This window comes from Necator americanus, chromosome X (assembly GCF_031761385.1).
Source record: "Necator americanus strain Aroian chromosome X, whole genome shotgun sequence".
Lineage (NCBI taxonomy): Eukaryota > Metazoa > Nematoda > Chromadorea > Rhabditida > Ancylostomatidae > Necator > Necator americanus.
Window position 1 is genome coordinate 11,461,366 of NC_087376.1, and position 27,862 is coordinate 11,489,227.

The window sequence follows — 27,862 nt, forward strand, 5'->3', positions numbered from 1 at the left end:
TCATCCACAATTGAAGCACTTCACTTTCTTTTTCTGCACGACATGTACATCATGACTTCCTTCCATGTCTGTGTTGTCCATCTTTAATGCGGTGAAGTTCTCACATTTAGCAACGAGGTTTTCTATCGTCAACGGCGCATCCTCTGTGTGCGTATCCAGTCGACGGATCATTCTGAGACGAACTTCACGAAGCGACGGATCCTGAATTCCTGCTACGAACTGTAGTGTCTTCACTGCTGTGTAGTCGAGCTCCTTCAGTCGAGCGTCTTCGTCCACCCGCTTGACCATGTTAGTGTAGTCGCGGAATGACACATAACTGGCCGTCATCGGCGGGCAGTTTATCCTGAGACACTCGTACCGTCGTCGAATCAGCGTCTTCTTTGACGCGAAAAGCATTTCCAGATTCGCGACCGTCGTCTCTAAATCGATCTCGTGCGGTTGTTTCGGTAGCATGTCATCCGCATATTTGTGATATGCATCCTCGTTCAGCCTTATGAGGATCAAATCGCGCTTCTTGCTATCCAGCAAGACGGAATCCCTGATGACCGGGCCGTACCTCTTCTACCAATATGCGAAAGTGTGACCCACCTCTTCGTCGGACACGAGCATTTGCACTTCCTTACTCAGCTGGTAGTATTGATTCTTGCTGACGTCTTGGACGGTGGTTCTCTGCGTGGGTGCCAAGGCGGTGAGCAGAGTTTTCATTTCTTCATGTTCAATCCGCATTTGCCCAACCATTGCTGCAAGAAAGTTCTCGAGCTGTGACTCCGAAGTCTTACCGTCGGTTCCTCGTGGCATCTTAAGGGGTTCCGATGGACTCGTTTCTGCTGCTTCTGCCTCTTCTCTTAATCCTTGATCAGCTTCTGCTGGGTCTTCTTTCTTCTGAGTCCTTGATCAGCTTCTGCTGGGTCTTCTTTCTTCTGGATCCTGATCCCCACTTGTTGTGTCCACTCTTGGTTGTGAAGATTGTTTATTGGACCGCGAACTTGCTCTCTCTTCTAACTTGGGTAATCGAACCAAAATCGAGGTAGTACCAAATGTATACCAAACATTGCTACGTACATTGAGTTGGTGAATAGGACCTTCCAACACATGGAAATTGCATACAATGACAATAACACAATATACACGACTAACATAGCATAACATGAACTGACATAGTTAACATCTCTACGGCTCCAACAGTAGTGACCCTAAACAGTATAAAAAGAACATTAGGTGAAGGACAGCCATGCGAGCAAGAACGATTTCGAAAAAGGTTCAGTACGATTGACCACATACACACGGTTTCAAAACTTATGGAAGTATTGCAAGAGTACAAGGTGCTGCTGTGATTGTGACCTTCATCGATTTGAAGAAAGCATTTGATACAGTTGAGACCGTCGTGGAGGCCTTTGACACAATTTCACCCAAAATAATTCAGTGCCACACTCGGGACGCGATGCGAGGATTGGAATGGGATACGATGGGAGTGAAAGTTGACGGCCGACACTTACACCATCTTTGTTTCGCTCATGACATCGTTCTCATAACATCAAGCATCAACCAGGCGGAACGGATGCTGGCCGAATTTGATGTAAAAACTTCAGCTGAACCTAGACAAAACTATGCTAATGAGGAACGGATGGGTTTCATCACCCCATTCACGCTCAACGGAACGAACACATCCGAGTGCTCCAGCTATGTATATCTAGTTCGGGGGATCAACATGATGAATGACTTCACCTCCTAGCTGCGCATAAGGAAACAAGCGGCTTGGGGAGCATTCAAGAGATTCGAAGATGTAGTGAAGAGGAGCAAGAACATACGGCTCCGTGCTCACCTATCAACACCACCGTTCTTCCGGCTTTGACCAACGCTTCAGAAACGTGGGTGTTTCGCAAGCAGGAGGAGAATGCGATCAGCGTCATAGAACGCGGAATTGAAAGGGTGATGCTAGGAGTAACCTGCTTTACCCAAGTGAAAGAAGGGATTCGAAGTTCACTCCTACGTCACCGGTACCGAAAATCAGACACGCTGCCGCATATGCCAAGGAAAGCAAAATTAGGTGGGCCAAACACGTGATGCGACAATCGTTGGACCAAAGCCGTAAGCGACTGGATACCACACGAGATCTAACGCACCTCAGGAAGACCGCCGATCCGATGGTCAGACTTCTTTACGAACTCCTTCAAAGAAAAATACGATGCTCTTCGAGTCCCTCCCGAAAAAAGAAGCCAGTGGGCCACAATTGCGTGCGATCGGGACAAATGGAAGTATTACTGCTGCCTGCTCGAGCAAATCCATGAACAAGGGGAGCACAGGTGATACAGGTAATGAAAAGGGTAGAATTGCAGTATGCACCTTCAGCTCAACATTACGTATTATAGTTGTACAGAACTACAAAAATCAAAAATCGCGTCTTATCCTCTAAGTAGATAGAAAGTACCGGATGCTAAGCATAAGAGGATATGCTGAGTATAAGAGAAAACATAAACGACTGAATATCGGGCATATCACTCAATTCTTGATACCAAGAGAAACCGTTAATAATGCAATATCATGGTACGTCATTTAAAGAAAAACCTGATAAAAGCAGCGATGTTGACGAAATGAACCAGAAATTTTTTCAGAATGCTGCATAACTATTTTAGAAGTACGATTCTTTCAACAGATTTTATTTCGCGTAACTTCTTCGTCACTGACATCTGACATGAAAATAAGAGCAATAATTAGAAGAAAAATTGAAGAGATAAACCAACATGGTTATACAAATTAGTGAAGGTACTGCAGTTAAAGTGACGCATGCGTAACTTTTCCCTGTTGTATGAATAGATGCTGTTCCAAGGACATCGACAAAATTTCGACGGCTACTTATTAAGGTGGCAAATGGTCACTCTTGCGAACGTCGCGTGTCCATTAGGTCCACGTATGGTACAGCGCTATGAAAGGCTGCTCTTGAGAAAACAATCGAAAACAAGTCCTTTACAGAGCAACTATATTTCCTAATTTCACTGGAGTCTAGTCAAGAAAAACAGCGAATTACTCCTACTATTTTTGGATTTCTTATAACTAACTATGGCAAGAGCCAGGTCACCCCCAGAGATAAAAATTTGCACACAAAGGGAGCATCGGGGAAATTGACGATGTTGAAATCTCTACGAAACGATAATGTTAAGGGTGTACATTACGGGAAACAGCCTTATGACGCCACCTTTGTAACCGCGCTGGCTCCATTAGCGGCCAATCCAATGAACAGGTCGCTAGAGGAACCCCAATGATTATCATCTGTTTGCGGTGCATGTGCAACGATGGCGCGTTATAAACTGCTTCCTAGGAAAATTCGTATAAGAAGACTGCATCCCATGCCGTTTTCCACCACGATTAGGAAAAATTGAACGTAAATGCCCGCATATTCGTAATCTATATCAGTAGCCCTATCGTAGTTTTTACTTGATTTTCTTGAGCTGTAGCCAAGATTAGTGTTGATCTTACTTTATTAAACAACGGCTAACGTTTCGGCGTTATCGCCTTCATGAGAGCCTGAAAAAATCAAGGCAATCAGTGATTTATCCTCTCAAGCGCCTCATCCCCGTACAGAGAAGCATTCAAACGATAGGTAAACTCAAACAGCAACACATCAGCTACTGCTTCCCTCATTTACTAGACCTGGTTACGCAGCAGACCACCACGTACCACAACTATGAGTTACAAAGGTTTTTTTAGGGACCTCACGGCGCTCGTCCCGTAGATTAAAGCCCGCATAGGTCCTGATATGGGGATAGTTCGTTTGTGATCGCAATGCATTCATCCTTCCTGTCCATTTTTGGACCTTTGGCGGCAATCCAAAATGCCTCTAGTGTTCTGCGTGTTGTGATCTCGCACTCGTAGGGTTGTATACTAACTTCCACCTCTACTTCGGAGTTTTGATGGCTTATTCTACGGTGTGCTCCGATTGGGTGGAGAGTTTAGATTTTGCGAGTCCATCTCCTGGATGTTCCTTGACCTTAATACACAGTGAACGTCCCGTTTCCCCTATGTAATCGTCACCGCACAACCTGCACGTGATACGATACTCTAGCTGGGAGTTGTGCAGACGCACGATTACGTACCAGTTGACCCTTGAGGTTCGCTGGAGGTATTTCGACAACCCTCACGTCATTCTCTAGACCCGCTTTTCGTGGACAGCTTCGTATCGCTCTGTTCATATCATCATCAGATATGTAAGGTAGAGAGAACATGGTCTTTTCTGGACCATCCACTACGTTGGATCTTCGAGAAGGATATCGTCGAGTAACAGTCTCCAGCTCTGGGTACCCACTGGATATAGCCACTTTATGAGCCAGATTTACAGACCATGTCTTCTCCTGGCTACTCGATGCCACTCTTGCCGATGTCCTGTACATGTTACCTACAACAGATCTTTTCATTTTGCTGGGAGAAAGATAGTGGATTAAGATATTTTTGCTAGTGGGTTTCCGGTAGCACCTACTCCTGCATATGCCATTCCGCAAGTAAATGTGCACATTCAAGAAAGCCAAGCCATTCAAGAAAGTTGTCTATCGCTTTCTCCATGTGAACTTAATGTGTGGACACTGCTGGTTGAGAAGACTGAAGCACGTGTCTAATTCTGCATGTGTTGGGCAGACGACGCAGCAGTCATCTATGTAACGACAATATAGCAGTAGTTTGCGGTCTATTATAAGTTTTTCGATCTTGGACATGAAAACAATGGCAAGGGTGGGCGCCAACCTTTGTCCCATAGCTAAGCCTCTAAGTTGTTGGTACTACTGTCCTGACCATCTTAAAATAGACCAATTCAGGCGTTCATTTATCAGTGTCATGATCTGCGTAATGCTCAATCTGTACATGTTCAACGAACCTTTGCGCTGCGTGACCAGTTCGTGAACGGTCTGCATCGCTACATCGTTGGAGACGTTCGTATGGAGTGACGTAACGTCAAAGGACTCTATTGCACATTCACGTTCAAACGAGATACTGCGAAGATGTTTTAACTGCTGAGATGGGCAAGGAGATATTAGGGTGTTCGGAAAGTATCTGCCGAAAATTTCGCAGATTTTTTGAGATGTTCTGGAAGTTCCTGTTCTAATATATTAAATAAGGACACTACCTCTTGCATACACATAACATATCTGGCTCCCTCTTCCTTGCCTATTTCATCCTATAATGGCCGAACATTCGACATGTACTCCTTTACGAGTTCGAATCTGGCCACCCCGCTGCTGAAGCCCATCGAAACTTAAGTCAAGTATTCGGCACTGAAGCCCCTTCTGAGTGGTCTCTGCGCGCCTGGTTCCAGCGCTTCAAAGCCGGAAACAGGAAACTCGAAGATGAACCTCGCTCTGGTCGACCGACTGCAATATCGTTTGACGAAGTGAAGGATCTGGCGGAGCAGCATCCATATGTGCGGTATTTTGCTACCAGTCTTGGCTGTTCGCTGTCCACCGTGAACAATGGACAATCTCTCGGAATGGTGAAAAAGCTCGGTCAGTGGCTTCCACATGCATTGAGCGACAGTAACCGCCAAAGACGCCTGGAAATCTGCACTCAGCTGCTCTCCATAAGCCGCAGATGCGGTGGCAGAAAGCAGGGTGCACAAATACAAAGACCTTATCGAGATTCCCGCTTTCACAGAAACTTGCGCAGCTTCACAAAACAAAGCTTCGATATAGTATCATAATAGCATTCTGAAGTCTGAAATTCGTAGTTTTGTTTCGGAACTATAGAAAATCTGTTGTGTAGCTCAGGTAAAAATCCTGAAAATGCGCATGGGCTGCGAATTCAGCGTCTGTCTCTGAATATCGCTACTAGGTTGTAAACTAACCAACTGAAATGCGAAAAAAATGTCATTTCTTTTTTCCAGCTGATCATTTAATTTTCGACAAAGTTGGAGAAAGAGCTTTCTGAGTAGAATGGTATTGAAGAATTTCTAGAGCCTACTTTGAGGAACCGAATTATGATGCTAGAAAGATGTGATAGCAAACGAGCAGAAATATAACGTCGAAGTGAAAAGAACAAGATGTGCTAGCAATAATAAAGGAGTAACAGTTATTCATATAACCGCTGATACCTGAGAAAGTGATGGAACATGCATTACGATCCCAAAAAGACGACGACCAGATGTCATAATAAGCGACTTATGCATGAACTTCATTCGCTTCGCTGTTACCAACACAGGAATCGTACAAGAAGACAGTAAGCATAGCAGCACTGGAAACGAAAACACTGCGAGATGATACTCAAATTTCTACCTGTTATACTTTCGTTTAATGTTAAATGCTTACATGACCATACAAGACAGTCGAAAGATATTTTTCAGCTCAGAAAAACGAAACAACAAGAAATATTAAGCTGGACAGAAAGTCTTGTCACCATTTGTCATTTTTCCTGCTTTATTTTTTTTTTGCTCAGCTTACAATAGAATAATATATATATAATATTATCAATAATATAATCATCGTCAATAGTATCATTAACTACAAGTGTCCCACCTAATGGGCAGATCAACGATCCCTTTCTTCCAGAACTGGGGAGACTGGGAGTCAAAGAAGTCGCTGACCGCTCTTTCGACTTGTTCAAACTTGAAGATTTTCTTAGCTAGGAAAGCTTTGAGGCCGGAATAAGTGGTAGTCTGAGGGGGCAAGGTCGGAAAAATAGAGGGATCGGACAGTGTGTCCCAGCCTAACTCCTCCAGTTTTTCATGAATATCCTTGGCTAGAAGGAGCCTAGCGTTATTGCGGAGGAGGTGCACCGGAGCCCGTCTCCGCCGTTTCTCTCGAATGGCCGATGCGAGCTTCTGGAGCTGACTAGCGTATATGGAACCGGTGAAGGTGTGGCCTTGTGGAAGCAGCTAAAACAGCATTCCCCTCAAATCCCAGAAGCAACAAAGGAGACACTTCTTGGAGGGGAGGTTCGATTCGGCTTGCGGCGGTGGGTCTTCTCCTCGAAGGAGTCACGGGGCACTGTGAGCGTTAGAGTCGTAGAGGACTCAACTCTCATCTCCAGTAATAAGATCTTCGAGAAATTCTTTTCGATACGGGCGAAGAAGAGATTGACAGATGGATACCCGGGTGAATCGGGTGCCATCCGTCAAGGTGTGAGGGATACATCGAGTCAGCGCTTTTCGGTACCTGGAGGCCTGGAGGAAACTGAAGACTGTTGAATGGCCACACCCGAGTCTCGTAGCAAGACTGCGGGTGTTTATCCCTAGATCCTCTTTGATAGCGTCGTTCGCTTGCTTGATGACATGAATCAACAAACAACTGCTTCAGTTTCAAACATCAGCCGGATGTACAACACCGTTTGAAGTGGTAACTGGAGTAAGACAAGGGGCAGTGGCATGACCCTTCCTGTTCAATTTCGCAGTCGACGACATTATGCAAAGAACAGTCGACCAGTGTCCTGCCAACATTGTCTTAGCACCATTTGGGTGCCCCTTGACTGACCTCGAGTACGCCGACGATGTTGTTATATTCGCGGAAAGCAGTACGAAACTTCAACATGTTGTTAACCTTGTATCGAAGCTGGCTGCAGCCTATGGACTACGCCTACGCCCTGATAAATGCAAGCAGATGTGGATCTCTTCGAGATCACGAACGGGAATCAGGGTGGACGGACAACCGATAGAACTCGTCGATGAGTTCTTTTACCTAGGCTGTACGCTGAAGAACAACGGCAACTATGAGAGAGATGTTCAGCAAAGATGCGCTAAGGCCACTTCTGTATTTAACTCCTTAACGAAATGCCTGTGGTCGACCCCCATCACCAACGAAGTCAAGCTGCGAGTTTACCTATCCGCAATTCGCCCCATCATGATGTACGGATTGGAGACTTGGGCAGCACCATCAACGGTGATGGAGAGGTCTGATTGCACGGAACGAAAGCTGCTTTGACGGCTACTTGGTTACTTTTGGCCTAGGGTATGCTACAATGAAGATCTTTACGCAGAAATTGATGTGGTATACCAGCGGATGACACGTGGAAAACATCAACATCTTGCACCGGCATCGAAAGTGGCTAAAGTAAATCGTCTTCGCTTCTTTGGTCATATATTAAGGGGACCGGCAGATCGTCTTGTTCAACGTGTTCTGAGGAGTTTGCCGGGTTCGAGATGGAAGAAGCCACCTGGCCGAAAACGGAAGTTCTGTACTGAGGTGGTGAAAGAGAACATGAGGACACTCGGCGTGAATAGGCAGTTCAGCCGAGACGTAAGATTTCGCAGAATATGGCATAGCGACAAATGGATTGATTCTGTGCAAACTCTCGCAGAAGATAGAGGAGGTTGGGCAGACCCGTGTTCAAGGACGGCACACCTCGGCGAAGATGCGGGTAATCGCGTCAGGCGATGACATCAGCCCGCCGATTAAGTCAAGTAAGTCATCAGATGTCGACATTTGTGTGCAATCTACTCCAAACAAAAGATGTCAACTCACTCTGGAAAATCTTCTCTGTGTCAACCTGCCTACGTTCCTCCTCACTGTGTGATTCGAAAAAGTCAATGTCATCAAGAATTAGAAGACTAGGCTTCCAGAAAGAAAGCTTCTGTATCTCGGAGACTAAATTCTTCTCGATAGTCTCTAACTGTTCCCCTGTAATAAAAAAGAATGTCAAAAATTAGATATTAACATTAACATCAGCAATATAGGAAATCGGCGCCTACCGTCCCACCACCTGCATTCTATACGAGTGCAAAAACAGGTGCAGGAAGAATGCGCAAGATCTTGGGCAAGAGCTGCTGCTATTGAAGTTTTACCGCTGCCTTCTTGTCCAAGTAAAAGAGCGTGACCAAATCTTTCGTGCGACCAGCAGTAGTGCACCCACTTAATCAGATCATTTAAAATGGTAGAATGGCACCTGAAAATGCGTAAAGTTATATTCTCTCTGTATGAGCCACAAACAAATGGTAATTCAGCACTCAATATCCCAGGAGCATATGCGTGAAGTGAATCCATAGTTTTCTTCGGATTCGGATAAATCCAGATTTGCTTCTACTACCATCTCAGGATCAAACTGCAATAGATCCATAAAAAACGGGTACTCTTTGCAGCTTACTTGAAAGGAAACCTTCAATTTGAAGTCACAATCTGCTTCAGCAACAAAGCAACACCCTCCACTACTGCGACGTTTCTTGAGGGCAGGAGCAAGAAGGACCATCAACTGACGTCCTCAACAAGTAAAAGAGTTGAATTTTGAAAGCAAAAATTATTATTGTTCAAATAGTGTTCTCCAATCCTCAGTTTCTTTGCGAACTTCAAACCTGAAACTTTACCATCCTGTTTGTTTGCTCAAACGGGTTTAAATTTGGAATTCCAGCTCTGTTCGAAACCCAACTCTATACAACTGTTTTCACAAACTCCCCCTCAGTCGACGCAACATCACCTAACCACTTCTTTTGTTGTGATGATAGCGGAGAAAAAAAGGCGGTTACACTACTTTATTAGTCAAATACTTGCACCACATATAATACTTATTTTGGGATCTTCGTGGTGAAGAGAACTCCCACTTGTCTCATACACTAACCAGTTGTTCGAGGCCATCAATTGGCCATTTCTCATAATGGCCACTGCGCAATGTGGGAATGTTCTAATCTACCTAGTACTGGCTAGCTATCTACAGCAAAGTAAAAACGACATGAAGCACGATGCAGTTGCGTAAGCGGTTGCGCTCGTACTGGTGCGGTTGAGCGCAGCTGTAAGGATCGAGTGAGGACCTCTGCTACCACCGTTCATTGCTGCAGTTTCGGGATGGTCCCACTTCAATTCCAACCGCTATCTCTACCGCACCGCTTGTAGCGCAACCGCTTACGCAACTGCACCGTGTTTCATGTGTTCTGACCCGACTATACTTCTTCTGAAGTCGAATTTCTCGAACTTTGCAACACTCATAGGTTTGCCCAATGTTTTTTTTCCCGCAAACCTGCGGTAACAAGATTCTCGATTTAGTTCTCACAGAACAGCCTGGTTGAGTCTACAATATTGGGACAAATCGGCCATAAGATAGAGTGATCACTTTCGTTTGCCATTTCAACTAGGTTTACAGACGATGAATTACATACCTAAGGAAGCATACCGTGAAATAGAGGGTGACGGAATCCCGACACGAATAGATAAGAGTTGGCGACGTAGTTCACGGGTATGAAGGTGATCATGCTCAATGTGCCATATCTGCGAGTGCAGTCGTACGCGCCGCATCGGCCAGCAAGCGGAGAAATAGTGCCAACGGCCGTTTTACTTTCCGCTCCGATGCGGTGCACGGTTGCACTCGCACTGTAACACATTACCAGGTGTCTTGCAGAGGTATTCGTTGCGTAAGGCTGTTTTTAACGCCGGTCACCGAATAATTAGGGGAATTGAGGGTGTCAGCACCCATAATAATGAACTACATCCTTAACCTTATATACTCGTAGAGAGACCCAGACACCCTTTATTTCATGGTATGCTGGCTTGACAAAAGTATAAGATATTCCTCGTTACTCTATTACGTACCACTGATGTACTAGTACCTCGTGGTATCGTTCTTTCAAATAGAATTAGCCCGTACGAGAGGAAAAAAATGTGCATTTGTTACGTATATTACTATTCATAAAAGAAAATTATGGACAAACGCATCATGCACCGGGGAATACATTTCTACCGAGTGCGTATGGTTAGGTACCCGCAGCCTCTGCGACAACTTATCCTTAGGGGAAACGACTGGCAACGGCTATCATTAATTGCTCTACGCAGCAGTTAATAGCGTCGGCAGAGCATTGTGCTGCGTCCGCCTTACGCCTCCGCCCATCACATCGTCAATCTTCGGCCCTCATCATCTAATGAAGTGCGAAACATGCGTCGTAGGAGCGCGCTATCTCTGGTATTGCTTCTGTACAGAGTATCGATCGCTGAGATACATCGAACGATTGCACACGAAATCCCAGAAATAGAAAATAATAGTAGGGCCTTCAGGGGCCTTCAGGTCCCAATAAAGAACCCCTTCTGACTCGTAGTTGTAGTACGTGGTGGTCTGTTACGTTACCAAGTCTAGCTAATTAGGTAAGTACTAGCCAACGTGTTGCTGTTTGAGTTTGCCTACCACCAATCTTGGCCACAGCTCAAGCAAATCAATAAAAAAGATACGTATTCAACATGCCAAGATTTAAGGACAGTCGAACATGGGCAATTCTAAAATAATAGTGTTTTATTTATGTAAAACAAACAAATCGAAACTTTACAAACTACTGCAGTATCGTACATGGATTTAATAGTCTGTATAAATACAAATATACATCTATATCTTCTGTATGGCTTTTCCAATCACAAATCTACATCTTTCAAAAACCAAGTTCTCGGTTCTTCACCTTTTAACTTTTATTTTGGAACGTTTTCAATCTTCAGCTTCATTTTTGTTTTCTGATGTTGTTTTTTTCTTGTGCAAATTTTCTACGGTCTTTCTTCTTTTTTAGCATTCTCATTTTATACGTCTTTTTCCAGTTGCTATGTTGGTACCTTTTCGTTCCTAGAAGTCATCTCTATCACTTAATTGCAATGCAAATGACCTCAGTGACGTGGTGATGGATGGGCGTGGCTTAGTGATCATGGGTGGACTAAGATATGCCTGCTCTGGCCTACCGACAGCCTCTTCTGCAGGCACTCATTCGGCTGCGGGTACCTAACGACCGCCCCCATTTCTACTCGTTTTATATCTAGGAATGTCTATCCGAGAGACGATTTTTTGTCCTTTTTTTTTACTTCTTCTACACTCATTTTGATATATAGTCGGGTCAATACGACATGAAACACGAGTGTAGTTGCGGTGCATTTGCGTACACGCTCGAAATGGCGCGGTGGAGGCAGCAGTTGGGACGAAGTTGGTACCGTCGCAAACTACAGCGATGGTGGTGCCACCAAGGGTTTCACCACACTCCTAGCCGCTGCGCTCTACCGAAGCGCCTCGAGAGAAGCCGCGTACGCAATTGCGTACGTGCTTCATGTCGTTTTGACCCTACTATAATTAGTGTATTTGTGTTATTTCTGAGTGTTCTAAGCACAAATATCTCGAATACGTATATCGTGGACGATTACTGCTTACTTCTCGCTCTGGTTATTCTTAAGTTCCTCAACGGAGAAAGTTCTGATTGGTTCTTCTAGTTTTCTTTGGAGCCTTACTGCCCAAATAGACGATCTAAATATGCCAAGTTATCTAATGTTTTATGCGAGCTAGTTTTTCCATCCCTTACCCCTTGTCGGTTGTTTGCTGAGTTATCCTTCTTTTCGTTTTTTTAAAGATAATTGCGTTGTTCTCTCATGTGCATATGGTGCAGTGCATGGTTGTGAACTCCTGCATATTATGTGCTTTTTCCGGTTTACTTTGTCTTTCGATATAATCACGTGCGAGAATGCAGTCCCGACCTTCTTCTTTTTGTTTATATTGATGTTTCGTCCAACTCTGTTACGAGCCACTAATTCATCACAGGGACGCAGATTTTGTTCTTAGCTCTTACGAGCCACTAATTCATCACAGAGACGCAGATTTTGTTTCGAAGTCTGCATCGCAGTACAACGTTGAAGCGCGACAACTGTCAGGATTGGAATGGATTGTAGCCTTGCAATTTGAATAATTTAGAAGCGTTATGTATATCATTCTCTCATCACTATCTGTTCAGATACTTTGGTAATAGTCAAGTTAGAGTAAGACGGAGGGTGGCTAAAGTTACTCAGGTTTGAAGTTATAGCCACTAAGTCTACACAGATGCTATGCTAAGGTGGGATCCTAAGACCTGAGCACGGGTCTTAGAAACAGACACATTCGAGGCCAAAGTTACTAAGGTTCAAGATCTGACCTAAGATTAAGTCTCCTCAGAAATTCTCAAACGTTAAAGAAATGACTTGATCCCTTTTGAAATATTCAACAGTTTCCTTATTAGTTTTAAATGATTGAAATACTCTTTCGAAGTCCCTTTTAACACTTTGATGAGAGCTGTTTCGATATTGCATTTCTTTCGTGTGCGCGATAGTTTTATATATGTAAGTAAAACTGGAGCTCATTTCTTTATATTATTTGTTTCATGGAGAATAAAGGAGTTCCAAAGTTTCATCACCTGATCTACGCTTCTTTTTCTTCGTCGATGAGTTGTGTGTAAACACCAGGTACTCACTTTTAGTACAGTGTCTGCTTAAATACGTTTCACTCAAGTTTCACTGCTGCATGAGAACTGTCTTCACGAATCAACATCCTTCAAATAGGATAACCCTGCTCTGTTGATTTTTATAGAGGTGAGCCTATCTCCTTCATACGGACTGTAGGTTCGAATAGCAGATACGCCGATCGCCCTACTATAACGTACGGGTCGGAGACTTGGGCAGCACCGCTTGAGGCGATGGCGAAGATCGAATACACAGAAAGCTGGAAAAGCCACCTGGATGGAAGCGGCAACTCTGACTGAAGTGGTTGCAAAGGACCTGAGAACACTCGGTATTGATAGGTAGTTCAGGTGGGACGTCAGGTTTCGCAGGATATGGAACGGTGACGAGCTGATTTTGTGCAAGATATTGCTGAAGATCGTGGAGAGCTATGCTCAAGGACAAAACACCTGAGCGAAAGTGCGGCCGATCTCGTCAGGCGTTAACATTTGCACGCCGATTATTAAAGTCAAAGTATGTCACTGTAAGTTCGTCAGAGAAAACCAAGGTATATTATGGTGGTATGTGGCGCGTCCCCAGGTAGCGGATATGGTGCTAACCGCGGATCAAAAGAAATATTGTGCCTTCAATGAGACCTACGTGAATTCAGAATATGGACTCCCTGTTTCTGCTGTGCCAGAACTGACTCATAACACTCGTGTACCCCGCACTTCGGTCCGGCCAAAAAGCCTACCAAATGACATGGTGGTGCAAGGAAGCCCGTTTATAGTCGTCTCCAACAAATAATCTCCATTTGTCCACTTTACAACGCACGTACATTTGCATCAGAAGCGGCTATCAAAGACCTGATGATGCAAGCCAAGAAGATTAAATACGACGTTATCGGACTGACCGAGACGACGACACCCTCTCAACGTCGTATATGAAACTGGAGAAGAACTGCTCTTAGGAACATGCGACAGTAGAGAAGTTGGTGGAGTTGGTTTCCTCGTCAACACGAATATGACAGTGAACATCAACTCTTTCGAACAATTTACGATCCGGATCGGACGTTATGACTATTTTCGTCGCTTATGCTCCAACACCAAGCAACGGAGAAGTCAACGATTTCTATATAGACAGGGACAAGTTCCACAGAAAAGACCGTACCGTCTACAAGGTAATTGGTGATAACGGATGTCATTTTTGTACTAAAGATCTATATGGAATCGGACCACTGTCTCCTTCGAAGGAGATTTTTCTTCACAAGAAAAAACCACAAGAATTCACAAGAATTATCATTAATTGGGATCTCTTCGCTGCGCTTGTCGGCCTTTGAGAGGATGTCGCAGTAGACAACATCGAAAACGAATACGATCGGTTTGTTGAACACTTTTACGACTGCACGAGGATGGCAGAGTTTTAAAAGCATGAAGAGACGCCTGCTTCTGGAAACTCTTAAGCTAATATGCCAGCACACTCAAGAGCTGCAAGCAATCAGAGCGCAAGGCTTTGCAAAGAGGCGATAGAAGAAGACTTTAAAAATAGAAGAGCAGCAGTGTTGGCTGAGCCCGCAGAAGTGGGAAAGAGCCTTTTTATGCCTTCGAAGACTTAGTCAATGGCAAGACAGAGATGACTCTCTGTCTTCTTCTCTGGAGCTAAAATCATCATCTAAGGTAAGGTGAATATTTATTTATTTACTACGCTCAGAGGCGTGCCAAGAGGAAGAGGCAAGGAATGATCACAAATAAATAGTAGAAAATCCAGCAACAAGAATAGAATGAGAATGAGCAGGGATTAGTTACGCAAATGGTAACGGCAAGGGACGATTTAGTAATAAAAAAAAACATAACCTCACAGAGCGGGGTCAATCCAGAATTTCTTTCGTCCAAAATGCGTCCCTACTCCATAGACAAAGATACTTCGTGATAGCAACTAACTTGACCAAAATTTCTCCATTCTACAATGATGCCACCATCGATGTAAAGAAAGGGGCTTGACAAGGTGACGCAATCTCACCCAAAATATTCAGTGCCACTTTCGAGAACCCGATGCGAGGACTGGAATGGGATAACATGAAAGAGCAAGTTGTGGCCGGCATCTACACAATCTTCGTTTCGCTGATGATATCGCTCTGATAACATCAAGGATCATCCAGGCGGAACGAATGCTGGCCGAATTCATGTGGATGGATCAGTTTTCAGATGAATCTGCGAAAGATGTTTTTGACGATGATGTTTTGAATGAATAGGTAACGGATGCCCCATTCACGCTCAAGGGAATTTCCGAATATAAAAGCTATGCTTATCTGGGTGAAGAAATGAACATGAAGAACGACCTCACCCCCAAGCTGAGTAGAACGAAACGAGCGGCTTGGGGAGCGTATAAGAGGATGTAGTGAAGAAGAACAGGAACATCCGGCTCCATGTTCATCTCTTTAACGCTACATGCTTCGTGCTTTGAGCTATGCTGCAGAGACCTGGGCTCTTCTCAAGCAGAAAGAAAATGCAGTGAACATCATTGAACACTCAAGTGAAAGATTGAAAATAGGAGTTTCCCGCTTTACGCAAGTGGAAAAAGGATTCGAAGTTCAGTCCTTCGTCACCAATCGAAGACCACAGATAGGGGCGTATATGCCAAAGAAAGTAAAATTAGATGAGCCGGAGATGTGATGTGTTTCAACGACAATCGTTGGACCAGAGCCATGAGCGAAAGGGTACCACGCAACATCAAACGCACTGCAGGAAGACCGCCGACTCGATTGCCAGACCTATTCACAAAGTCCTTCAAAGAAAAATACGATGCTCCTCATGCCCACTTCTCGTCAATTCGAAGAACAACAAAAGTCGAGGTGATGAAGGCAATTATGTGCAGTTCCTTTATTAAAGAAGTTATAGAAATAGGAAACTCGTGTAGGTTACGATAAAAATGGATTTTACTGGTTAAAGTAGTTTCAGTAAAGCAAGTTTTCCGCTTTGTGAAGGCTACTACAATACTATTGCTGAAGACAGTAAGGAAGTCACATTGACGGGGCAGTTTTTGCCTTTGCAACTATGTTAATTTAAGTATTTCGGCTAGTAATTTATGTCCTGTTATTAGATCATCTAATCTAGATCGAACGACCGCGATGATGACCTTACAAAAAGGTGCGAAACAGTTAACTGGAGCACACCAAGCCATTAATGAGTCATGGAAGTAGGAAGCCGGATATTACAGTATGGATACGGATACAAATACACTTAAAGGCATCACTCCACGAATCTGAGGTGGTGCGGATTTCAGGTGGAGTATTCGTATACGTGATAGTAAATTATGGGGGGAGAGGGTGATTCCGTCCATTTCTTCCTAATTGCCGTAAAAAACGGTCCGGAAGATACGGCTTCGGGCGTTCTGGCGTACTATTTTCTAAAAGGACTTCGACTGGAGCGCACCAGCCTTGTGCACGCGCCGCATCTTCCGGGCCGTTTTTTACGGCAATTAGTAAGAAATGGACGGAATCACCCTTCTCTCCATAATCTACTATCCCGTATACGAATACTCCACCTAAAATCCGTGCCACCTCAGATTCCTGGAGTGATGCCTTTAGTTAAAACGAAATACAGCAGCTTGAAATTCCGAACAATCGGAGTTTTAGTCAGTTCTACTACTTAAACATCAGATTTCTGTACTGGAATAAGTAAAATGTCTGAAGACCATACAACGCATTGAACTTGAATTTAGACAACCAAGCGTAGCCAAGAAAAGATAAGTACCTTCAATGCTGGTACAAACGGGACGTCCCACCTCAGGGAGTAGCAACGGATACATGTAAGCCATATCCCGCAAGAGAGCATAAAATTTGTGTCGATTCTCTTCGAGAAGAAACCATTCCAGATCCTAGAATGAAACAAAAATAATGTGCAACGCGCAAGCTTTCGTAGAAATCGGTTTTAAGAGTGCGTCAGCTTTCGAACATGGATACTTCAAAGCGATGCGTGTAAAAATGCACCTGCAGATTTCCGGTCATCCCCTGCTTGAGCAATCGGTGATAGAGTGAATCCTTTGGAGATACACCGTTATTGCATCCTGACGAGCTGACTCTACCTACCTACCGCTGATCATACGCTGCATCACCGGCTAGGATAAAATCCACGAGCTGCTGAGCTGTTTTGGAGAAGCAGATATATCCGCTGGAATTTCCTGATGAAACTTTTGAGGAGCAATTTTGTGGTGTGAGGTCATCTCAAATTTTGTAAGCGTACCGGAAACAAGATAAATCCTTACGTGAAATATGAAAGAAGGATGCATCTAATAGCGTCAAAGCGTGCACATGAAGATTTTGGTTGCAAACAGGGGAATTCCACCTTCCAAAAGTAACGGGATGATGATCATCGATTGCTAGTAAGTCGCAAGTGTTTTTGTAGCCTAATTCATCTCCATGTGTTACGAGTAATGTTGGTGCAACAATGTTGTGAAACAGGTGAATAAATCGAGACAGAAGAAAGTGATGAAAAGATCTAGTCGTCCGAATGGAAAATAGAGGCATAACAGAGGCACCTTCTGTATTTTTGACTTCTTGGAAGAAAAAGTGTTCACTTGATGAGACTTCCAGAAGGTCATATCTAGACGAAATTCGCTCCTTCTCTCCCTCTCTCTTAGCAGACTAACGCACAAAATATCATGTATTACCAAGTACATTGTTTTTAATTCATTAAATAATTTCGACAACTCTCACCATTCTTTTTTACATATTTCCTTAGAAATGTGTAGTTCTTTGCATTTCCATGGCTATAAGAGCGTCTAAAACGGCTGTCTGCGTCATCGACATACTCAACAGGAGCGTGACTTTGTTGAGCCATGTTTGCGACTCCTCTGGTAAAACCGCAGGTTACGTAATGTCTCAGAGCCATTCGCAGAAAAGTCTATGGGTGCCTCTTTAAAGAAAGTCCGCAATTCATCAGATCTGCAGCAACATGTGTCCTCAAAAAAAAATGTAACACGACGACAACAGTGAATGAGAACTCCAGTGTGAGATATTCACAACGCAACCATCGAACATCTAGGGGAAGCCTTTGTGTTCACAATCTCTAAGGATCGAAACCTTTCTATATAGAGTTTAGTTGGCAGAAGAAGACGATGTCCCCTGCATTCACCATTCCAAGAAATTAAACTAAAGGAATCCAAAGGAAATTTTTATTCATTGTGATTATCGAGAAATCCCGGATTTCTCGGAAGCATAAATGCCAACTCGCGAGATTAAGATCGCGAATAACTTGTTCAGTAGAGGGAGCGGTTTAGGTCGAGAGAGTGGTCCTTACCTGCGTCATACACCACATGAGTATGGACCGGGAATGATATGAATAAATGTGAACATACCCAAACGTGAACACATCGAGAAGTGAAGAAATTAACAACTTACCCATCCTACTTATTGGATGTACGGTAAAAACAGCAGACATTGCAAAAAATGCTTGCACCACGTTTGCCAATTACCGTTCCCGGGTCATTCCAGTTGTTCTATTTGTCCTTTATCGAAAAAACCCGAGTTCGCTCCATGGTTTACACTAGTTATACACTTTGCGAGCTCTCTACCAGTATCCAACTGCCAATGGCGTCTTAGATAGTAATTTGCCGTATAGCGTACATATCTTAGTTTCTAGATCCTAGTTCTAGGAAAGCTTACGTACCGCATCACTTCATATTTTGAAAGATACTCCCCTCTAACAGAAGACAATCATGGCATTTCCGACTCCCTGCTATGCAAGGACTCAAGCTCAAATTGTGAATGTACCATTTTAAATAAGTGGTTAAAGCTCTAAATAACTAATTGTACCTAACTCTTTATAACCATATCCTCTAGAAGGAAATAAAAATCAAACGAAAATTGATCCATAAGCGAAATTGTACAAATCTGAATTGCAGCTTCTTAGGAATTTCCCCACGTTCGACTTCTCAAGTTTTTTTTTTCATGATTCGTCCACAAAAGCAACATTAACCATTAATGAGACTAGAAGTTGCTCAAAAGCTTCGAATAACATTAACTTACATCTTTTGAGGGAAATATGTCGACATGCCTCGAGCGAAATATATTCTGCGTCCTCAAAGATGTGAGTGATATTGTTGAATACGAGAGAAACTGTTTACTAGTGACAATGCAGTGTCTAGGTTTGGACTAAAATAAAGACTTCTCAAGGCGAAGTTGATAAAAATTAAAGAGTACAATTACTTTTAGAATGATTTCAAGTGACCTAGGAATGTCACAGCTAATGGTGTTCGGCGGCACACAAACAACTACAGCAAACTCGAGAGCTGGCAGGTTCAGGTGATTATTTACTGATACCACGTCGTATACAGCATAACTTTGCAAGCCTAAAAAGACATTAGCACAACAGGCGCTAAAAATCTAGGCATTAAGCTATAACAAGGATGCTCACCGCTTCCCAGAATGTAAATAACATTCGGATGAATCAAAATTGACTCTAGTTTCTTACTGCCAACCAACAAAAATGGCAACACACGAAACGTCTCTCCAGAGAATAACAACGAAGAAAACGAGCGATTGATTGAAGTACCACTCTCAATATTAGGAAACGTTTCATCTACCTGAAATTTGCAGATTATCCCGACTGAGAATAATTTTTGAATACAAAAATCCGTTTCCTTAGAAATATAAGACACCTACTTTTACAGCATTTTTCATGGTATCGTGCTGTAAATCAAATATACCAACTGATTTCTCTGTCGGAGGTAGTATGTGCAGTTCCGTGGAAGGCCCGAGAACAACAGGAAGATTTGTGGAAGGAGTGAGGTACGCTGGAAATGCAGTCAATTAACACTTTTGCACTTCACTTCAAACATACCTAGAATCGATGATAGTGAGAAAAACTAATTTTGATGGTGGACGACTTAGCATTTTCTTGCTGCTCTAAATTATTCTTGATAAAGTCGGGATCGTTTCGCCGACTCAAGCCGTGCAAAATCGTATCCTACATTGACAACCAGTTGCATAGGTGCGATAGGGGGGAGCCGCCCCCCTCCCAGGTGAAGGGAGTCTTGCCCACTTCCGGCAGTCTAAGGTGAAGAGTGTTGACGAATGATGAGGTCCATTTTTCCATTTCAGAAGTGTCATCGACAGGGGAGAAGGGAGGGGGGATAATGGGCGAATTTTTCTCATTTTTATTTTCTTTTTTCCTCATTTTCTTTCATTTCTTTTCCCTTTACTTTTTTCCCTTTTTTAGGTCACACCTTCGCTATCTTTATGCAGTTTTCTTTATTTCCTATTTTACGAATATTGTGCCTTCCTTCCTTACTGATGAGTTCCGGGGAAGGCACTTGATGTTTTCTATGATTTCGTCTAAGGGCAGGAAGAAAACGGAAATTGCTTTATCGGGTTTTTTAACGGTCTTGTTTCAGGAGCCGCATCCTTACTCCTATCTCATTACGGTTTTCGAGGTTGAGCATGCGATGGGACGAAGAAAAACTCAAGAAGAATTCTACCCTAGAAACGATACTATTCTGAAATTTATAATGCGAGATAATAAAGGTTGTGGTGCTATGTACTGTGAGGTTTTTCATAGTGGAACTGGCAGCCGAATGTAAATAAAATAAATAAGATTGAGTGAACAAAATGGATTCTTTCATTCGTATGGTGGGCATGTTTCATAGAATTTATCCAAATTATTTAACATAATAGAGAAATGTCACATCTGTATGTCGATGTCTTTCGAAGAAAGAAATTGTTTGTCTGCATGAATAAATAGAATATACAACTGCGCGTTCTCTCCCCCCATGTTATATATTTTCTGATAGAGCGTGAATTGGGGATTCTTTTGATGTACAGCACTTACCTGTCCGTTCCGAATAGAAAGGAAAAAAGTGAAAAAATTAAAATTTTTGCCGTTAGGTCTCCATTTTCTGGTCCATTTTAGAACAAGTTTGGTAGGGTTTTGTAGCAAATTTTCTCCTCTATCTCCGCATGCTGTCTTTTTTTTAAATTCCTTACCTATCAACGTGGGGGCGCATCCCAAGCGGATTGATTAACGCCAGAAACTTTAAACTTTATTCTTTATCAACAAAATAATGGGCTCAAGACTAAAAACACTCAATTTTTCATGGCTAACTTTGAACATAAATTTCTCGGAGAAGAAAGAGAAGGAAGAATTTCTCGGAAAGAAAGAGAAAAAAGCATAATGAATGTGTTGTGCACCGTTCGATTCGTCACCCTTTGGGGTATTTGCAGATGCCCTTCTCTGCAATGCGATTTCTTCAATGAGATATTACCTGCTTATTTCAGCGAATTTTTGCTGCAGTGAAGAACACGCTCTGAGTGCACATTCTCACTTTGTTACTTGGTGTTATGAAGCTCAAGTGAAAGGGAGAGGCGGTCGTTAGGTACCCGCAACCGATTATGTGCAGCCTGATAAGAGCCTACAGAAGAGGTCGTCGGTAGGCCAGAGTAGGCATATCTAAGACTAGTTGTGATCACTAAGCCACGCCCATCTATCACCACGTCACTGAGGTCATGTGCCGTGTTTGTATTGCAATAACGTAATAGAGTTTACGCAACGTACTTCTGGGAAGGTTCAAAGAACAAAATGGCAACAATGTAGCAATGTGGGAAATAAAAATGCTAAAAATGAAGCAAAAACGTAGATGATTTGTACAAAAACAAAACGACATCAGAAGTCATGAATGAAGCTGGAAATGTTCGAAAATTTAAAATTTAAAAATTTAAAAAGTGTAAAAATGAGAACCTGGCCGTTGGAAGACGTTGATTTGTGATTGGAAAAACTATGTCGATGATATAGACATATTTGTATTTATACAGAATATTTAGTGCATTAGTGTATTGTATTTATTTAATACTGCATTAGCTTTAGTTGTAAAAATTTCGATTTGTTTGTTTTACACAAATAAAACACTATTATTTTCTATTTCTGGCATTTCGAGTGCATCTTCCGATGTACTCTATATGTAAGCGATTGGCAGAAGCAATACTAGAAATACTGTGCTCCTGTGAAGTATGTTTCGCAAATCATCAGACAATGAGGGCTGAAGATGGACGATGTTACGGGCGAGGCGGAAGGCGAACGCAGCACAGTGCTCTGCTAACGCTATTAACTGCTGTGCCTCGCAATTAACGATCGCCGTTGTCGCGCAGGCTGCGGATACCTAACGATACGCACCCAGTGAAGGGGGTCCCTTCGCCAACTGTCCAAAAGTGGTGGGGGTGGGAGCACCGGCTCCGACTATCGCACGTCTGATCAGCTGTTAATGTGGGGACAAACCATCAAATACTTGAACAAATATAATGCATTAAAAGAGTGTTAAAAGTACTGCTGAAGGTAACAAAATGGAAAATAAATAGCTTAAGCTCATAGCCTAGCCTAGAAGCTTAATGTTCTATAATCGATCGGAGGTTCGAATCCGCCGTAGTGCTCAGCAAGCCCTTCATCCCTCCTGGATCGATAGATTGGTACTGGACTTGTCTGGGAGTATAAAGACGCTCACTTGACTCATCGGCTAATCCCCGAAAGTCATTGTATAGGCTAATCGCACGTTCGTGAACCTCAAATGATTTTGAGTTGAAGTGAACGTGGTGGCGCATCCCAAACGGATTGATTACCGCCAGACACTTTATCCTTTATCCCTTAGATGTCCAAAAGGAAATGCTTAGGAAGCGAAAAGATAAAGAAATGTTGTACAACACCGGTCAGAGGAAAATTTCCAAACCATCTTTTGCATTTCCACAAATGGGTTTTTTTTTTTTCATTTAACAACAGAGAAGAGAAAAACAAACACTCACTTCACTTCCCTATCTATGCTTCCCCAATAACTTTACTTTATACAAAGTTTCAGTCAACTTCTATCACCGTGCACCTTTGATTACGTACATAAAAATTTTCGTTATAACGGAACATTCCAGTTTTCAAAAGTAACGGTAATGAGAATTATCGTTATCCTGTAATCGCCAAACTTTTTAGTTTTTAGCCTAATTTATTTCCGGACAAAGGGACCTTCTGTATCCCTGACTTCTTGGAACTTACAGGAAGAAAGAGTTCAAGTTTGATAAGAATTCTAGACTTTCTGGAGGTAATATAAAGGCAAACTCACTCCCTTACTTTGTTAGAACACTATACAAAATCCCAAGTTCTTCTATCTAACACTATTATTTTTTGACTTATTCGGTAATTTCGACACCACTCTTCTTTGCATCCACTGGGCACGTTATGTCTCGGAGGCATTCGCGGAAAATCCGCCGGGACCCTCTTTACCGTTCCCCCTCAGATCTCGGTTCGTGGGGTCAAAGGGTGCTACAGCTGTAGCGAAGGCGCAATAATCGATTTCCTTTGCAAGTCATCAATAAACTCGTGGGTTACAGTACAGTGCGAGAATCACGTTTTCCCCATTGAATGCGGCCCAACAAATACTTCCGTGCAAGTTATTTTAGACTTCGAATATTCGGTAGTATCACAAGTGTGCCACACATCATGTGATGGCACGAATGTTACCTTTGATCTACAGGGAACACTCTTGTACCATCCAAGAAGCAAGAGAAATTTGCTCTCGCAGACAAAAGTGCAAGAGCAGAGAATTCATTACTTAATTTTGATCTGCCTGATCTAAATCCACTAATGAATCCCATAAAAATGCACTGGTATATAACCCTTACCGCTTGCGCCACATTGGCTTTAGCCACTGGTTTGACGTACTTATTCGGACCCACAATGGTCTTAATGATAGCCAAAATAACGCGGTCACTAACAGTCAGCATAATCAAATTCGCTTGGAGAATGGTTTGCTTGGTACTGAACCCATTTGGCAAGATCACTGCGTGGATAATTTGCAATTACAGGCAATAATCAAGCTCGAATCATACATCATATCATCGTAATAAGCACATTTAGTGATAAAAGAAAAATAAAAACTCAAAAAAGAGTACTAATTCTACTAGTAAGCCTCCGCCGCCCAAGGCCGCACATTCGAATAATAGGATGTGTCAGCTCCTGGAAAAGATCAACTATGAATTCTCGTAGTTGATTCTCAGATTCCGAATAACGACGCCAACGCCAACGAGCCGCAATGGAACGATGCCGATGCTATCTCCAACAAACTGCAATGGAACGACTCCACCGCCGCCGCCGACTCCAACAAGCTGCAGTCGAATGAAGCAAATAGTGAAACCTATCGTCCGGTGATCATTGGCATTTGACTCGTTTCAATAATTTTAATTGTGTGGCCCGGAGTGTCCTGACATTTGTATCAGGACCCGAATTCTGCGTTGTTATGCTATAATTTTGGCGCTGTATCATATATCCATTATACAAACATTCGGCATTGTAAAGAGTTATATTTTGACGGTCATCTTATCAAGATGACCGCCCAAGAAGTTTTTTTATTCTACGATTGCTCACTATGGCTAATTTGTTAACGACCGCCCACAACGGGCTTATTCCTGTGTTTCATGGCTCCCAGTGAGCACATCGCTTTCGCCTATCAATAACTTCTTCGCCTATCAATATCGCCTTTGCCTATCAATATCGTGTTTGCCTGTCAATATCGTCGTCGCCTATCAATATCGTCTTCTCCTATCAATATATTCTTCGCCTATCAATAACGTCATCGCCTATCAATAAATTAGTATACTACTACCACTGAACCACCTGTACTCTGAGGCAACGGCCTTATCGCTTTACTAATAGGGCATAAAGAAGGATCCGTATAAATCCTTCGCGCCATCACATTTTGCTATTTCTTCGTAAAACTGATCACAGCTGAGGTTATCTATGGATCGAATAAGCCAAATTTGCTGATCGTGCTCTAGCCATCTGGGTCCTCTCACCCAATCATGCTCACTGATGAGGCTTGCTGTTGTGCCTCGAGTTCCAACGTCTGCTGGATTATGACGTGTTGGAACATGAAATAGATGTACTGGGATGGATTTGACTTCGATTTGAGTCTTCAATCTCAAAATGCGATCCTTCTGATTAGTCACGAATATCGGAAGTTTGCGTGAAGACCTAATCCACTGAAGTGCTATTTCGCTATCACTGGCGACATTTACGCGAATAATTTCAATGTTTATTGAATCAAGAATGGTTTTCGCCATTCGCAGTCCTATTAAGATAGCCAACAATCCCAGGCGTGGGATAGTCTGCTGGATCTTTTTTGGTGTTAGCTTGCTCTTTCCACTAATCAATGAACTGATCTCATTAGTGTTTTCGCACCTTAGATATGCGCATGTCGATATTGCCATTTTGCTGGCGTCACAAAACACCCATAAGGAAATTCTTGAGGTGTGAGATGTGAGAGAACGTAGCAAAGGTCGACTGACCCTTATACATGCATTGTTTATCCCTTGTATTACAGAATTCCATTTAATACACAGTGCTTGCGGAACGTATTGTTTCCATTCTATCCCTGTATCATAAATTTCTCTCATTAGAGACTTCAGTTTGATAATCAGTGGGCTTGCGAGGCCTACGGGATCATAGATTGAGTTTATCTGGCTTACAATATCGCGTTTGGTTAGTTTTTCTCTTTGTGGAATTGTAACTTTCCTCACAAATTCGTCGGATTTGGTGTCATATTTGACGCCAAGAAGTTTTATGTTGTCTGTGGGCGCTCTATCCTCTTTTGGGATAGCTCTGTTAACTTCAGCAGAGTTTGAAATATATTCTCGTAAATTCATACCGATTTCACGGAAAATATTCTTTGAAGCAGTATATTTTTCTAGTGCTTCCTCTTTGGTGTTGGCGCATAAGAGAATATTGTCCACATAAACATTTTTTGCAATCTTCAGTGAGAGCGGAGTATTCTTATGATTTAAATATGCCAGAATGACCATGTTAAGAATACTTGGTGCCGAGGTGTTACCGAAGGGCAAACGATTGAATCTGTATTCTGCTATGTTGTCTCGGTTTGGAGGCTTATTCATGTCTTTCAGCCATAAAAACCGACAGAAATCTTTATGATCTTCCACTAGTCTGATTTGCGTGAAAGCCGCTTCAATATCGCATAAAAGAATAATTCCACTGGTTCTACTTGCAACTAGAACATCATGAATTTTTTTCACGAAGGATTCTCCTGTGTAGATCACATCATTCAGCGAAAGCTGTCCGACTCTCTTAGAGGAAGCATCAAATACTATCCTCAATGGTTTTGCCTTTTCTGGCTTCCAAACTCCGGAATGTGGCATGTAGTAAGTGCCGGCCGAATTTTTATTTTGTCCGTGGACTAATTCGACAACTCCGTTTTGGATATAATCGTTCATTATTTTGTTATACCACTCACGTTGGTGGATATTATTTGATAGTTGTCTTTGTAACGAAATCAATCGACGGTACGCTATTCCGTAATTATCCGTTAGGTCGATGACATTATCTTTCAAGGGAAAGGGTACGGTTACAACGCCGTTTTCAAACGACATTGTTTTCGAATAGCTTTTGAAGTACTCGAATGTGTTTTCGTTCTTAGTACATTCTTCTGATGATATTCCTAAACCATCTAGTTCGAACAACTTCTGTAGAATTTCTGATTCATTCTGTTCTTGAACGAGGCTGAGGCCATGTGTTATCGTTGTCACTTCTTGCTGCGAATTGATTGACCCTTTGCCGTGTATCGTTGGTCCGAATACCGTACGCGCAATGCGTAATCCAGATGGCAAAGTTATAGTGTCAACTGTGTTTACGAGGTCGTAATAGTGATCTAGACCGACTAATATTTGCGGGTTTTGATGTTCACCGCGAACTCTCGGATTGTTTATGCAAATCTCATTGTCTTGGAGGTATTGTTTATCTGCATCGTTGAGACAAGAAAGCCATTAGTGATAATTGGCTTGGTTTGAATCGTCATATGGATCTCCTTGCCAAAGGCATTGCTGATTTTGAGGGGGACAATGTTTGTTTGATAATCATGGTTTATAATAGCGCGCTTGGCCCGTACGTGTGTGTGTGTGTGTGTGTGTGTGTGTGTGTGTGTGTGTGTGTGTGTGTGTGTGTGTGTGTGTGTGTGTGTGTGTGTGTGTGTGTGTGTGTTTTTGTCTGTGTGTCACGAAAACACACCATAATGATGCAAAACTCTGCACCGGTGAGGTGCCGAACAATGGCTGTGCATCTGATAGTAGAGCACTTTACCTTTCCACCATTGTCCAGAGATACATTGTTAAGTATATTTGCTTTGTTAGGCCAAGTTGGTTTCTATCGGAAATTAGTGAGGGTAAATAAACTTTTATGTGAATGCACACTTCCAAATTTGCAAACTATCATGCTACATAATAAATGGCTTATTCTTTCACGTGTGAGCGTCTGTGTGTATCTCAATCACGAAATTCCAAGAGAAGGAGACGGATACCATGGCGTCAGTTTGGAGCACTGGAGGTGAAATTGGATGGGACGGGTCTTACGAGGTCGGAATGGTGCGCCGATGCCAGAAAGCATTAAGATGGGATGAGACGGGCCTCACTGCGTCGGATTGGTGCGCGGGAGCCCCACGGTGGAAAGGGTTTCTATGACTCATTCGCACATTCTTCAAAAAGTGGAGACTCACATACAAACGGCTGCCTAGATACAATACTAGCCAACACACGTTCACGTGGTTCGACGTAAAGTTTTATCTTCATCACTACGACGATGATATTCACGTCGTTACATGTTAGCACATGATTCTGTGCTAATAGTTGAGAGCGGAGGAAAATCATACTTCCAATAATGTTTCCAAATTGTGAAAATTACAGAGAAACATAGATGTAAAATTAAGTTTGATTGCTCTCCAAATGTAGTACTGAT

The 27,862-nt window shown here is 42.8% G+C and overlaps 1 protein-coding gene across 2 annotated transcripts; it reads right to left on the reverse strand.

Moving 5' to 3' along the window:
- On the reverse strand, nt 1-27,774 carry RB195_022408 (uncharacterized protein; the record flags this gene model as incomplete). 2 transcript variants are annotated; one of them, XM_064209522.1, is made up of 19 exons in its annotated part: nt 1-513; nt 589-882; nt 4,092-4,390; nt 4,862-4,997; nt 6,071-6,210; nt 8,433-8,588; nt 8,660-8,853; nt 8,915-9,009; nt 9,064-9,164; nt 16,850-16,973; nt 19,123-19,248; nt 19,303-19,445; nt 19,511-19,679; nt 19,759-19,889; nt 22,262-22,343; nt 23,749-23,884; nt 24,919-25,035; nt 25,097-26,873; nt 27,624-27,774. In XM_064209522.1, 19 exons carry the CDS (start codon nt 27,772-27,774, stop codon nt 1-3), a joined length of 4,884 nt encoding a protein of 1,627 aa, XP_064065402.1. The 2 variants fall into 2 exon arrangements, with proteins under 2 accessions (XP_064065402.1, XP_064065403.1); XM_064209521.1 differs by lacking the exons at nt 22,262-22,343; nt 23,749-23,884 and adding exons at nt 1,138-1,193; nt 4,472-4,559 and having other exon boundaries at nt 1-490; nt 566-889; nt 4,092-4,377; ... (1 more) ...; nt 19,755-19,889; nt 24,933-26,873.
- Nucleotides 27,775-27,862: the final 88 nt, after the last annotated feature.